General features: G+C 42.3%; 1 protein-coding gene across 1 annotated transcript in view; it reads left to right on the top strand.

The window, feature by feature from the left end:
- The window catches only part of GIPC2 (GIPC PDZ domain containing family member 2), a 108346-nt gene that overhangs the window by 76013 nt on the left and 17076 nt on the right, over positions 1 to 15257 (top strand). Inside the window, exons 4-5 of the mRNA XM_056123771.1 lie at positions 8065 to 8171; positions 14167 to 14248. Coding sequence (XP_055979746.1) covers positions 8065 to 8171; positions 14167 to 14248 — 189 coding nt within the window. The remainder of the gene's footprint in view (positions 1 to 8064; positions 8172 to 14166; positions 14249 to 15257) is intronic.

Below are 15257 nucleotides of genomic sequence, written 5' to 3'. Positions count from 1 at the left end.
CGGCAGAAGCTGGGAAAAGTATTCGTAACGCCCGCCTGTCCTTTACCAACTACAAGACCAAGATGACTGCCCTCCGATGTCCTGATGGATCCATCACATTCTCCAGAACGGCAATGGAGAAGATTATCCATGACTTCTACTCAAATCTCTTCGATAGCCATGTCCACTTGCCGACATACCAAATTCCACAGGATGGATATGTCCAACATTCTCCCTTCCGAAATCCGACACGCCATTTCGTTGGTAAAGAAACGAACAGCACCCGGCCCAGACAAGGTCAGACCTGAACACCTGAAGAACCTGCCGTCAGTACTCATCAATACACTGGCTCAGCTCTTCACACGCTACCTGTCTGAATACAAGGTTCCGTCCCAAAGGAAAACCAGCAGGACCGTACTACTGTTCAAGAAGGGAGACATCCATGACATTGGCAACTATCGCCGGATCTGCCTATTGTCTGTCATCTACAAGTTGTTCACTCGAGTCATCCTAAATAGGATTGGCAGAACACTAGATGAAGGACAACCATGCGAGCAAGCTGGGTTCCGCAAAGGATTCAGCACCATTGACCATATCCACATGATAACCAAGCTCATCGAGGTTTCTCGGGAGTTCAAGATGCCACTCTGTTTAACGTTCATTGATTTAAAGAAGGCCTTTGATTCTGTTGAGACGGAAGCGGTCATTGAAGCCCTAGCCAATCAGGGCATTCAAGCCCAATACATCAAGATACTCCGTGAGCTGTATTGCGGATTCACTACCAGGATCTCACCATTCTACGAAGAAGTAATCATTGATGTCAAGAGAGGGGTTCGGCAGGGTGATACCATTTCACCAAAACTCTTCAGTGCCACCCTCGAGAACATCATGTGATGACTGGAATGGGAAGGAATGGAAGTGAAGATAGATGGTCGGCAACTACAACACCTCCGCTTTGCTGATGATATTGTTTTAATAACACCAAACATCAGCCAAGCGGCACAAATGCTGGCCGACTTTGACCGTGAGTGTGGAAAGGTAGGACTACAGCTGAATCATACGAAGACAATGTTTATGAGAAACAGCCTCGTTCCTGATGCCCCATTCGCTCTCAACGGAACAACCATCTCCGAATGCAACAGTTATGTGTACCTAGGTCGAGAAGTCAACATGATAAATGACCTGGCACCCGAGCTGCGCAGGAGGAAGAGAGCGGCTTGGAACACCTTCAAGAACGTTGAAGAAATAGCTAAGAGGACGAAGAACCTCCGGCTTCGAGCACATCTCTTTGATTCCATTGTTCTTCCTGCATTAACATATGCCTCAGAGACCTGGGCCCTACTCAAACAGGATGAGAACGCTATTCAGGTCTCCCAAAGAAGAATAGAAAGAGCTATGCTTGGAATATCACGTTTCACTCAAATGAGAGAAAGAATCCGGAGTTCTGACATCCGTCGACGATCAAGAATCAGGGATGCTGTCTCATTTGCCAAAGTGTCAAAAATCAGATGGGCTGGTCATGTAATGAGATTTAAAGATGATCGCTGGACTAGAGCTGTTACCGACTGGATTCCATGGGATGTCAAAAGACCGCATGGCCGCCCACCTACCAGATGGTCAGACTTCTTCATCAAGATCATGAACGATCGGTTTGAGGCTCTTCATGTTCCCAGAGCGAGCAGATGCCATTGGGCTACACTAGCACGCGACAGGGACGAATGGAGACATTACTGGCGCCCGCTCAAGCAAATCGACGACTAACGGGAAGTTAAGTGATTAAGTGAAATTTACAGTCTAGAATAGGACTTCTTCTTCTTCTTCTTCTTCCTTTTTTTTTTCTTCGCTTTTTTGGTCACTGTGGGCTGGAGCGATAGCACAGCGGTAGGGCGTTCGCCTTACAAGCGGCCAACATGGCCGACATGAGTTTGATTCCTCCGCCCCTCTCGGGGAGCCTGGCAAGCTACCGAGAGTATCTCGCCCACAAGGCAGAGCCTGGCAAGCTCCCGTGACATATTCGATATGCCAAACACAGTAACAACAAAATCTCCAATGGAGACGTTACTGGGCCCACTCGAGCAAATCGATGAACAACGGGAGGGCCTTTACCTTTACTTTTACCTTTTTTGGTCACACCCGGTGATGCACAGGGGTTACTCCTGGCTCTGCACTCAGGAATTACTCCTGGTGGTGCATGTGGTACCTTATGGGATGCTAGGAATTGAACCCAGGTTAACCTTGTGCAAGGCAAATGCCCTACCCCGCTGTGCTATCGCTCCAGCCTCTAGAATGGGACTTATTAAGTTTTTTACACTCATGACTATACCATTGATAAATATTTATGCTACCCAGGCATATAGATGTATAAAATAGTTGTACAAATTAATGATATAAATCATAAAGAAATTTATTTTAAAACAAACTTTGAAAAGTTATCTAGAACCATGGCTCGGCTAAAAAAGCTAGGATCTAGATTACTTTTTTTTCTTCCTTGACTTTTTTTTCATTTAGCCTTAGGTAAAGGTAAAAGGTAAAGGCCCTCCCGTTGTTCCTCGATTTGCTCAAGCGGGCCCAGTAATGTCTCCATTGGAGAGTTTGTTGTTACTATGTTTGGCATATCGAATACGTCACAGGGAGCTTGCCAGGCAGCTTTAAATTTTAATTTTTGTTATGTTACACTTGGTTGTGCTTGGGGGCTTCTGCTGGCTCAGGGTGGTGCTTAGGGGTTGCTTCTGGTGGTCCTCTTGGGACTGTGTGGTACTCAGGTTCAAACTCAGGGCTCGCTCATGCAAAATATGTGCTCCAATCCTTTGCACCGTTTATCCACCAATCATAAATTCTTGGTGATTAGCTGTCTGCTAATTAGCTTGTCCTACCCCCTGTGCTATCACTCCAGCCCTATACTGTCATATGAAAAATATATGTAGAACTACAGTTTTTATATGAGTAAGAGTATAAAATGGTAGATTTGAAGTTTTGGTTGATTTTGGGCTGGTAGGGCATTTGCCTTGTGCGTAGCCAACCCGGGTTTGATTTTTCCAACCCTCTCAGAGAGTCCAGCAAGCTACTGAGAGTATCCCACCTGCATGGCAGAGCCTAGCAAGCTCCCTGTGGCATATTCGATATGCCAAAAACAGTAACAGCAAATCTCACAATGGATACGCTACTGGTGCTTGCTCGAGCAAATCGATGGACAATGGGAGGACAGTGCTACAGTGCTACAGCGGTCTGCTTGAATATTACTTCTCTAGTAAGTTTTAGGCTCACAAAGATGAGGTATGAGAGCTCACTTTAATCCTTTACTAACATCTTGTGAATTAATAAGTTTATACGATTTTCTCTCTTTGTCTTGAATTTGGTTAGTAGGACTCAATCTTTGAGATTTAAGTTAGCTTTGGAACAGGGAGAAAAAGTAAGCATTTCTGGGCTGTAGTGTAGCTGGTCACTGAGTAAATAGCTTGCAAAGTTTTGCCATCTGGTCGTCATTTTGATGTTCCTCTTGATGCATGTAATGGAAATGGCAGAAACTGATCAGCATATTAGGTTAGGTACCAAAGCTCAACTTACATGGGTTGTAGGAGAGGGGATGGTGATATGTAAAGTTAGTGGCCCATGTGGGGCCCCTGTAGCTCTAATAAGGGATGCTTTCAGGGGTTGGATTCCCATGGTATGGAGTACCTCCATGGCTGACTGTCTCCTCAAGGGCCTGGGTTTGAACTCAGCCACATTGGAAAGCTCAAAGTGGAGCAACAGGAGGTCATTTGTTGTTTCTACTTCCTCTAAATTGAATGGGGTGGAGGGTGGAAGTAGGGGGAGGCCGTGGGGAATCACTGTCTTGAGAAAAGACAAAATAGAAAAAAGAGAGACATTTGCCCCTGCTATTTGAGGCAACAGCTGTCCAAACATTTGAAGAGGCCTGCATGTTTCTCATTCTCAGAAACCAGTGCAGGTTGTTTTATTGGGAAAGAGTAGGAAGAGCAGATTTCTCTCTCTAGGTTGGACTGTACCAGCAGAAGCAAATGACAAAACTTCAGCATTTCTGCGATATGACCCAGAGTGTCGGACTGGGCACCTCTTCCCCATTTGCCCTTTAAATGTTTAAATCAATACTTTGTGTAGGTAGAATTTCTCACTTTACAGATAAGAACTTTTCTTTTCTTTTCTTTTTGGTTCATACCCAGTGATGCTCAGTAGTTACTCCTGGCTCTGCACTCAGAAATTACTCCTGGCGGTGCTAGGGGTACCATATGGGATGATGGGTATTTAACCCGGGTCGGCCGCGTGCAAGGCAAACGCTCTACTCGCTGTGCTATCACTGCAGGCCCCAGATAAGCACTTTATTTTTAAAAAATTTATTCTGTTTTCTGTAAGTGGAGGAGGTGGAATTTTAACTCAGAAACTTTAATTTTGAAGTCCAGGCTCTTAACTATTCTACTCTGAATAATTCAATCTGCCACAACATCAATTTTCTCATTAGGTATGCATGGTTGGAAAGCTGAATGAGAAGGTCGAGGTGATGAGGACTCAGGAGTAATGTCCTCTGCAAGCATTTAAAAAGAGGCAGATATTAAATATGTTGGAAAGATCAGGAAAATAGAAATTGCCTAATCTAACGAGAAATATTATGAAAATGGTTTTATTTCATTTTCAAACTCAGTATGACTGATATATTCTTTTTTTTCCCCTGTCACCCAAGTACCACTTATATTCACCTTTCTTTTCTTCTAGCAGTGTGCTCCTTACAATGTACCCCTTTGATATTCCCATGAATTTTTTATGTGCTCAAAAGAATGCTGATTCTGTTGGACACTTCTCTCCACTGTTTTTTATTTAGACAACATGATTTATGATACTAATAATAGTGATGTTTCAGGCGTAGAATGTTGCTATACCACATCCACCACTGGAGTGTCAGCCTCCCTCTCCCACTGTCTCTCTAGGTCCCCCAATGCCCTCACTCTTTCACAAACTGTTTCATAGGCTGATTCTCTGGGTCAGTTGTTATTGGCTTCTATATTTCACATACAAGAGTATTTGTCCTTCTCCCTCTCCTTTTGCCCAACATGATCCCATCTAGATTCACTCATCTACTAGTGAGCTACAGGATTTTCATCTTTTCTTATTCTGCAGTTTCAGAAGCATTTCTGGACAATTGACCAGTTGAACTGTCACTGCCACTGTCCTCCCATTGTTCATCAATTTGCTCAAGCGGACCCAGTCACGTCTCCATTGTGAGGCTTGTTGTTACTGTGCTTGGCATACTGAATACGTCATGGTTGCCAGGCTTTGCCATGAGGGTGAGATACTCTTGGTAGCTTGCCGGGCTCTCCGAGAGGGGCGGAGGAATCCAACCCAGCTCGGCCAGGCCAGCAAACGCCCAACCCGCTATGCTATTGCTCCACAAATTGGAGTTCTAGAAAGTCTTACATAAAAATCAAAATCTTACTGTGTGTGTGTGTGTTTGCGCGTTCTGCTTTGCTAAAAAGAATAACTACATGAAATGCCGAATGTTAAAGATATTTTTTCCTATGAAACTAGAGAGACAGTACAGCATGGAGGATGCTTGCCTAACTTGTGTTTGATTCTCAACATAATATATGGTCCCCCGAGCTTCATCCGGAATAATCCCTGAGCCAAGATCTAGGAGTAGCTCTGTCACTGTTGGGTGTGTTCCCAAAACAAACAAACAAAAGTTTTTCTTCCTAATCTTCTAGCATCATCTTGCCTACACCTATTTTTTTTTTTCTAAGTTACCATTAAGGAATGTTTCCAAAGCTGTTAACCTAGTTTTCACATGAACAACTCTTTGATTCACACTTATTTCATCAGCTCATGTACTTTTAAATTAAATTGCACAATTAAAGTAACAGAATTGCCATAATAGGCTTCATTTTATTTTATTATTATTATTATTATTATTATTATTTTTGTGGGCAGGCACCACACTCATCAGTGCTCAGGGCTTACACCTGGTTTTCTGCTTAAGCCCTACTGGGTTTGGGGGACCATATGTGGTCCTAGTGATCAAACCTCAGTTGGCTGTGTACAAGGCAAGTGCCCTATCTGCTATACTGTCTCTCTAGTACCATCAACATGAACAAACCCGACTGCTTCTTGATGTCCAGCTCAGCTGGGAGCAGCTCTGTCCCCTATAGTTGAGTCCCTTTGCCAGCAGTGCCTGCAGCAGATGATGGATGGGAAAGGAAAGGCTCAGGAAAGACACCTAGATCCAGTGGACCCAGCTCACTGTAGGCATCAGTCTGTGAACAGTATCTCTCTCATCTTCAGATCCGAGACTTCCCTAATATGGGTATCCACTCAGGGAAAGTGAAGTGGCTGGCTTAGGAATGGACCTGGTTGGTGAGACAGGCTTTGACACACTGCACTAAAAACATTCATGTTCTTTGACAAATTTAAAGAAAAACAACAAAAAAAACACACCACAGTTATTTTCTCTTTCTTGGAAGCCCATGGAATCTGATTGCCTTTTTATATGTAAATCGGTTGATTTATATCACTGAATGACAGGGTCATAGAGAAATATTTTTTTTGTTTCATTAGAACCACCGTAAAAAATGCCTTTCTGGAGCTTGGGCCAAGACTAACTTAAATTTTAACCTTTGTTGTGGTGCCACCAAGTGGTTTGTTTTGAGATTCCATTCCTGAAGAAAAGATCTCTTAAGAAGGTGATGGAAAAAAAAAACTGAGGTGAACGGCACATGCAATGATATTTTTTTCAGTCTGTGAAATTATTTTATATGATCCTACAAAAAAGTTTAGAGGTATCATTGCTCATCTGTCTGAGCTAAAAGAGTGTGCATCAAAGCGTGAAGTCTAACACAGTTGATGGACTTTGAGATGTGTCAGTGTAACAAGTGCCACTAGGGTGGGGGATCTGAAAAAGGTTGGGGGAGATGTACATTTGTGGAATGCAGAAGAAATATGGGAATTCTGTCCTCTTGGTTTTTCTGTGACCCTAACAATGCTTAAAAGATAAAAATTATTAATAATAATGATAACAAAATAATGAAAACCTCACTTCTATAGGCATTTTCTTTTGATCTACTGGTGTTACAGTTTAGAGCAGGTAAGGTGGGAATATGATTTAAGGAGATGGGATAACTCTTTTAAAGCATGGATCACGATCCCTTCATGAAGTTAGAGTCCAAAGGCTGAAACCTTAGTTTTGTGAATCCTAAAACTCTCTGTATCTAGAGTTGTTCAACACTCCAGAGTTTTATATTGCTCACTGAACTTACAGGATGCTTATTTATAGGTCAGGGTGCCAGTCTATCGCTCCACAGATAAAACGTCTATACAGTGGGTAAGCCCAAACATGCATGCTCACTCACTTGATCATTTTGCACCCAGTAGGAAATTTTTATGGAAAGATAATTATGCCAAGGGGCAGTAAAGCAGGTGGGGTGCTTGCCTTGCATGTGGCCCACTTGGGTTTTGATCCCAGCACCCCAAGTGGTTCTCCCAAGCCCCACCAGAAATGATTCCTGAGCTCAGAGTTGAAAGTAAGCCCCGAGATCAGCTCAGTCTAGCCCCCCAAATACAAACAAACAGGGGCTGGAGTGATAGCACAGTGGGTAGGGCATTTACCTTGCACGCGGCCAACCCGGGTTCGATTCCCAGCATTCCATAGGTCCCTCAAGTGCCACCAGTAATTCCTGAGAGCTTGAGCCAGGAGTAACCCCTGTGCATCGCCAGGTGTGACCCAAAAAGAAAAAAAATACCCAAACAATTGTGTGTGCATGTACGTGTGCGTGTGTGTGTGTATATACATTTAATACATGCCCTTTATTTATGTGGCCAGAATTATCATAGAAACTCCCATGTAAAACTATATGCTAATAAGTTGTCATTATTTTGAAAAATTCTATAGAAAAGCATATCTGTATTAAATCACTACAACAGTTGTACATGCTTTAACTTTTATATATTTATTTATTGATTTTATTTTTTATTGTTTTTTTTTAATAATGTAGAAATACTGCTATTTATATGCTTTAGCTTTTAGAACACTGACTTGGAGTTCTTTCTAAGTGTAAGCACTTTTCCATGTTCACTGTTTGTTTCTAGAAATAGGACCCAGGTCAAAGACTGTGAAGGCATCAGCAGAGATAATTGGCACTGGAAGGGGCACTCTTCGCCTGAGATCTAAAGGTCCGGCCACCTTGGAGGAAGTGGTGAGTTAGAGCCCCCACTCCCCATCCTGCTTGGAAATGTGTATTAGGACTGGAAATTAGTTAAAAATCACAAAATTAAACTATCATGCTTTTTTTTTTTTGCTTTTTTGGATCACATTGGCTATGCACAGGGGTTACTCCTGGCTTTGCACTCAGAAATTACTCCTGGCAGTGCTTGGGTAACCATATGGGATGCTGGGAATCGAACCGGTTTGACCTTGTGCAAGCCAAATGTCCTACCCGATGTGCTATTGCTCCAGCCCCCTATCATGTGTGTGAGCTTTGTAAATTGCTTACTTAAACAATATGAGTCTTCTCATACTTCTCATATTTAATGTAAAAAGAAAATATAGATTCTAGTGCATGAGAAGAGATTATGATCGGTAGCAACCCTCTTTTACCTGCAGATAACTTTTCCTAGGATCTGTAGATAGCTGGACTGACTGAAAAAAAAATAAAGAAAGAAATCAACCAAAGTTCTCTGAGAGTTAAGATTGCAGGTGAGCTCAGAGCACTTTAAGGAGTAAACTATGGAGGTTTCGGATAACGAAAGATTATATTGGGAAACTCCTGTCTCTTGGGTAGACTGTTTTATCGTCATGTTTTGTTCTCTTTTATGTCAGTATTTCAGAAGCATACAATGTTGCGCTATTGCTGTCAGCACCTCTTTGGCCCTGGGCAGGAGCACCCTGTCCTCAATGTTATAGTGACTTTTTTTCAGTCTTCTTGCCTCCACACTGCCCTCTTCCTTCTGGGTCAGGAGAGCTGCCAGCATTATCTTGAAAGCCTAAGGAAGAATATCAGGTTCCTTTCTTGTAACAACGACTTGCTCCCAGGGTTGCCCCGAATAAAAGCTCCACTCCTCAGTGAGAATGCCTTGACTGGACTCAGCATTTCTTCTCTGGTCTCATCTCCCACTGTGCTTCCCCTGCCTCCCCCTGCTTCAGCCATCTGTGCCTTCTCAGGCCCGAAAGCTCCAGAAGGAGCTCTGCTCAGCTCTGCTCTGCGCTTACCTTGACCTGGCTGCTCTACTGCCTCCTCAGCGTGGCTGCTCCCTGGCCTTCTTTATGTTTGGCTCACGTTGTCACCTTATTTTATTCGTTTCTCCCTTCCTATTGAGTTGTCATTAGTTTACAGTAGAGAGTTTCAGGAGTAGCGCCTCACATCTCTCTGGGTTATAGGATTCACCACCACCAAAGTTCCAGTACTACCCCACCTCCAAAAGACTCCCGGTCTCTATTCTTCCCTCCCTTAATCATCAAGTAACCATGATATTTTCTTCATTGACTGCAGGAGTTAGTTTTATTACATTTTGTCAGTGTGTTTGCTTTAGTTGTTTCTGTTGCCCGTGTGAGTAAAACCATCCAGTAATGGTCTTTCACTTCCTTTCCCAGTTCACTTTAGCACGATCACTTCAGGGTTTGTTGGTTTTGTCCTAAAGAGCACAATGTCGTTTTTCTGCACCTCACACCTCTGGCAGGATAGTATTTCATTAACTGTCTGTTCCACAGCTACTTTATCATCTTCTGTTGATGGGCATTTAGGCTAATTCCGTATTTTGGCAATTGTGAACAACACTCAATATAGAATACAAGCACCTTTTCAAATACATGTTTTCATATCCTAGAGATAAATGTATATAGAAATGGTGCTGCTAGGTCATATGGTATTTCTGTTTCAATTTTATTTACTCTGTTTTATCTATTTTTGTCTTATTTTCATTCACACCTGGCAATTCTTGGGAAGCTACTCTTGCCTTGTTGTCAAGGGACACTCCTAGTGGTGCTTGGGGAACCATATGGTAGTGGAGAGTGAACCTGCTTCGCATCTACGTAAAACATATGCTCCAGCCTTTTGCGCAATCTCCCAGGCCCAATTTTTATTTTTAAATGGAATCTCTGTGCTATTTTTTTAGAGATGCTACACCAAATTTCATCCCAGCCAACAGCATCACTTTATTTTATTTATTTTATTTATTTATTTATTTTTTCTTTTCACAGCCTTTAAAGCCCTTATCTCATCTTGTATGACTAAGATTTATGCACGTTACATACACTGTTGTGTATATGATACATATGAATAACATGTTATTCATATGTATCTTGTATGAATAATAGTTCTCACTCCCCCTTTCCCTGGGGAGCTTTCCTTGTCCTTCTTCTTCAAATTACTAACCACAGTAGTACTTTTCCATATTTCTCCTTCTTGTCTGCTGTGTGGCACCCTTTGTCTCCTGTGCCTTTCACTGCCATAACCCCAGCACCTAGACCAGTACCTGATACTTCCAGAGGAGCTTGAAACAGTGCAGGGTTCATGGATTTATGATTGATTTACTCAGGCTTGACAAGAAGAAGGGTTCTGTTGATGGACTGGGTCAGAAACTGAGTGAAAAACCCCAGGAGAGGAGACAAAAGGAAGAAACATGATGGAGGTAGAGGACAATAGAGGGTGAAGGGTGGCAACCACGTGGACTTGGGGTGGCGAGATGATAATGATGGAGGTGTGGTATCTGGAAGGTGGGCTGTGTCAGAGGGGGCATCAGGCACTGCATAATCTGCTGCAGACTTGGGTGCAGACCCTGGACCTCCTGTTCCCCACTGGGGTGCATGTTGTCCAGGACACTCCGTGTGTCTGATGTTTGGAGAGTGAGGCAGGAGAGTAGACAGGAGCTGTTTTCACAGAGTGGCACCCAGAGCTCACAGATGCTGCTGCCCAGGGCCCATCATGGGCCTAGTTCATGGGAAGCAAGAAAGTCTAGAAACCTGAATTGGGTGGTTCTGAGTGGTCAGTCAGCAAGAGTGGTATTCAGTGGGGAATCTGAGAAAGATTTCCCTTGGAGCCTCTCTGTCCTTGGTGAGCAAGAAGTGATCAGGGGACAGATGGCAGTGAAGATGCCTGGAGAACCAAAGCACTTTGAAGCAGAAACCTCTGGAGGTGTAGGAAACAGAGTAGGGCAGAAACTGTCCTTCCCAGCTGTCCTTTTCCTGTACCCAGCACATGGTCCAGCAGAGTGCCTCAGGCTTGTTCATGTTTGTTGAGTTAAGAAGGGATTGGAAGAGAATGGAGTCACAGGAGCAAGGAGCCGGCCGGAGGGAACTTGGGGAAGGCCAGCTGTGCAGAAGTGATGAGAGACCTTCAGATGGCTCACCCAGGAAGCGGGGTGTTAGGAGAGCCCCATGTGGGGCTTTGTCTGTTGAGTCATGGTCAGCAGGTGGGTTGAGGACTTTCTGATGTCAGATGGCATGTAAAAGGGCAGCTGAAGATGCTGTGGGGAGAGGTGGGGCGGAGTCACAGCTAAACCTCCAAAACCCCATTCCTAATTGCATGGCCTGTTTCATTAAATAGGGCGGTTAAAAATAACGCTTAATAAGGGGAAAAGCAAATTCAGTGCTAATATTAAATTTGTTACAGATGACAGTCTAACTTCATGCACTGAAGAACTTACATGGTTTAAACAACTCACCTCCTTATAAATCAAATGCAGATGCTGAAAATAAGTTGCTCTGCCTCTCTCATTTCTGAGTTTATTCACTCATGAGACAAGATGAGACAAAGATGGATATATGACTTGGCTATGTGATAGAGCATGTGCCTACCTACTCATGTGCCTACTCACGAGACCCTGCCCTGTCTGTACCCCCCAACACAACTGGGTGTGGGCCTGTTCCCTGTAAGTCCTCTGGGGGTGATCCTGACCTTTTGAGCACCCCTCAGTGTCACATGAACACTAAAATACCATGACAGCATTCTCATAGAAGTGGGAAATAAAATTTTATTTGTGACAGATGCCATCTTTAACCAGCTTAGAGAATATAAAATAGCATACAAGTATAGTGGTTTGAAGATGTTATTGCTCTCTTGCCATCTGATCCTAAATTTGTACCTGTACCAGTGAGTGAATATTGAACAAGTTTCAGCTGTGACACTATTGAACACCAGCTATCAAAATACATATATCCAGTCTCGTTCTTTGTTAAAACGTAATTATTTTAGGAATACCAAACATGTTTTGACACCATTAATTCATGGTGAACGTACAATAATATTCTTTTTTTCTAAATTTTATCTTATTTTTATAGTTATTCACAATATTTGATTACATTTCATATTTGGATACCAATCCCATCACCATTACACCTTCCCACCACCATATTTCAAATGTTTCCATCCTGAACCCCAAACCCTGCCCCCAAAGCAGAACTGAAATAATTTATTTTCTACTGATTGTTATGAATAATCTGCTAAAAGTGGGACAGAAAAGGTTTCTTAGAGAAAAGTATGTGAAGATCATTGTATTTCACCCAGGAGCCGTTAAGCCCTTCTGAAAGAGATTAGTAACATGTTGTTAAAGGTTGAGACTTGTATGCATATATATATATATATTTATGTAAATGTATCTCTGTGTAAATATATTTTCCCCTAAAATTGGTTGCATTCTATTTTAAACCCCATCAAATGTGCTGTGCTACTCTTGGTATATTGGTATATCATTGCTGAGATGTCCAGGGATAGATTGACTCATGGGTGAGACTTGGCCTGAGCATGTGGAGAGCAGCGGTGAGCATGGTGGTAGTTGAGTTCTGGAGGTTTTTGGCTGCTGGGGCTGGCTCTGTTGGGGCAAGGAGAGTTCTCATTCATCCTCCTCTGGGTTGCCCTGAATGAAACAGCCTGGCTTTGGGGTCTGGAGGCATGGCTGTGGTGTATTGTTCTGTGCTCTCTTTTGAGAGATTTATTACAACAACATTTCTGACTGTGATTTTGTGTGTGTGTGTGTGTGTGTGTGTGTGTGTGTGTGTGTGTGTGTGTGTGTGTTTAGCTCAGGTCATACTTGTCTAGTTCTATGTTGGTGGGTCACTTCTAGCAGGGCTTGGGGACTATATGTGCTGCTGGGATTCAGCCCAGGTCATTTGGAAGGAGGTAGTCTATACCTTAAATCATAATACCTAAATCAATTAAAAATAATATAATATAACGTATCTGATCATTATCAGATGGAGCAATAATATAGTGCAACATCAAAAAAGTATGTTAATGCATATGTGTCAGCTATGGAAAACATAATACAACAACATATAAAATAAATCAAATGGGGCATATTCAGAAAAGTTTTCCTATTTGGCGAAGCCTCTGTAATGTTTGGAGACTGTTGTATGATAAAGACACAGCCGTGTCCACTCAGGACCTCTCAAAATCTATTTCAACTCTGAGCCCATGTTCCCCAGTTACACAGAACTTTTTTATAGTTCTTTCCCATGTTGTTGTTTTCATTTTGCAGCATCTGGGACTGCACATTTATGGCAGATCTGGGCTTAGACATTTGGTTGTGCTTCTTGCATACATTTGGTTGCAATGCTTGCTGGGGACCACATACTTGTGCTGGTGCCAGGGATTGTCCTCTGGGATGTGGACTGGTGCTTGGGGAATGAGGCCTCATGCATGCAAGGCAGGCACCCTGCTGCTCAGTCACCCCCCCCCGCCCCCCCCTCCCCCAGGCTCCTAACATGCTGCAGTCTTTGAGCAGAGTTCCAGACCTTCAGATTTTGCATGCTTTATTGCTTTCTCCTTGAAGTGCCTTTTCCTTCTGATCTCAGACCAGTTCCTCTCTAAAAATCCAGTCATTAGGTAACCTTGTTTCTGAGTTCTTCTGCTGCCCTAAAAGATTTAGAATTTATTCCAGGCCACTCTCTCCCCACCACTGTCCTTCATGCCTCTGTGCCTTTCATTTCCATTTGAAATCGCCCCTAGAGACAGTGTCCCTGACTTCTCTTGTATGAATCCATATAACTTAGCACTGACATGAAAAATAACTGTTTACAGTACTTGAATTGAGTCATGGAGCATATTCCAGATACATTTTCATTCACATTCACTGAAGTACACAAGCATAAAAATCTGGCTTTGTAGCAGGTTTCTCCCACTTGTGTTTTGACATTAAAGAGATTTCATACAATGATCTTTCTTGCTCTTAACCTGATTTCTCTTTTCTTTGATAAAGCCATCTGAAGTCACAGCAAAAGCAATTGAGAAGGTTGATGATCTTCTTGAATTATACATGGGAATTCGAGATTTTGAATTAGGTAAGCTTATTCTATTTTGAAAAGTTGATATTTTTAATTTGGTAGAGTGTATTTATGTTTATGCTTATTTGTATCTTGCTTGCATTTGTAATACCAAGTATGCTTTTTTTTAGAGAAAACTATCTATGGTGGGACTGGAGCAATAGTATAGTAGGTAGGATGTTTGTTTTGCATGTGGCTGACCCGGGCTTAATCCCTGGCGCCCTATATGGTCCCTCATGCACTTCCAGGAGTAATTCCTGAATACATATCCAGGTGTAACACCTGGATATCATAAGTGTGTTCCCCAAATAAAAAATGAACAAAAATGTTTATTGGGTGATGAAAAGCCTAAATAATAGAAATGTGAAAATAAAAGAAAGATGAAAATAACAATAGAAAAGAATATTGACAGATATTTCCCTCACCACTTATTAATATAATTTTTGATGCCATAACAACTTTTTTAGCTTTAGATTCTCATCTATACATTTTGAATAAGTCTTTCCTTGATAGGTGTTTTTAGAAGTCAAAAATATATGAATATGTGTAAAAAGTATCATGTAATTATATTATTTTTATATTTTTTATATTATTTAAGCACTGGGAGCAATAAATCAGAAAAAATAAAAGAAAGAAAAAAAAGGAAAGGTAAACTTGGTATCTGACTGATAAGAAAGGTTAAGCAGTTGAATTTTTGTGTCTTGTGTCTTCAGTAATATTATAGGGTCTTGATTTAACAATAAAAACTTTATCAAATGCAAATAACAGCAAAAGCAACAAACTGCAGTTGGAATAATAATAATAATAATAATAATAATAATAATAAAAGGCTGGAGCGATAGCACAGCGGGTAGGGCGTTTGCCTTGCACGCGCCCGCTGCGGGTTCGATTTTTCCGCCCCTCTCTGAGAGCCAGGCAAGCTACTGAGAGTATCCCGCCGGCACGGCAAAGCCTGGCATGCTCCCTATGGCATATTCGCTATGCCAAAAACAATAACAAATCTCACAATGGAGATGTTACTGGTGCC

This window comes from Sorex fumeus, unplaced genomic scaffold (genome assembly GCF_029834395.1).
Source record: "Sorex fumeus unplaced genomic scaffold, SorFum_2.1 ptg000047l, whole genome shotgun sequence".
NCBI classification, from domain to species: Eukaryota; Metazoa; Chordata; class Mammalia; order Eulipotyphla; family Soricidae; genus Sorex; species Sorex fumeus.
The sequence above is the reverse complement of the archived record's forward strand: the minus strand, read 5'-3'. Positions and strand labels throughout refer to the sequence as shown.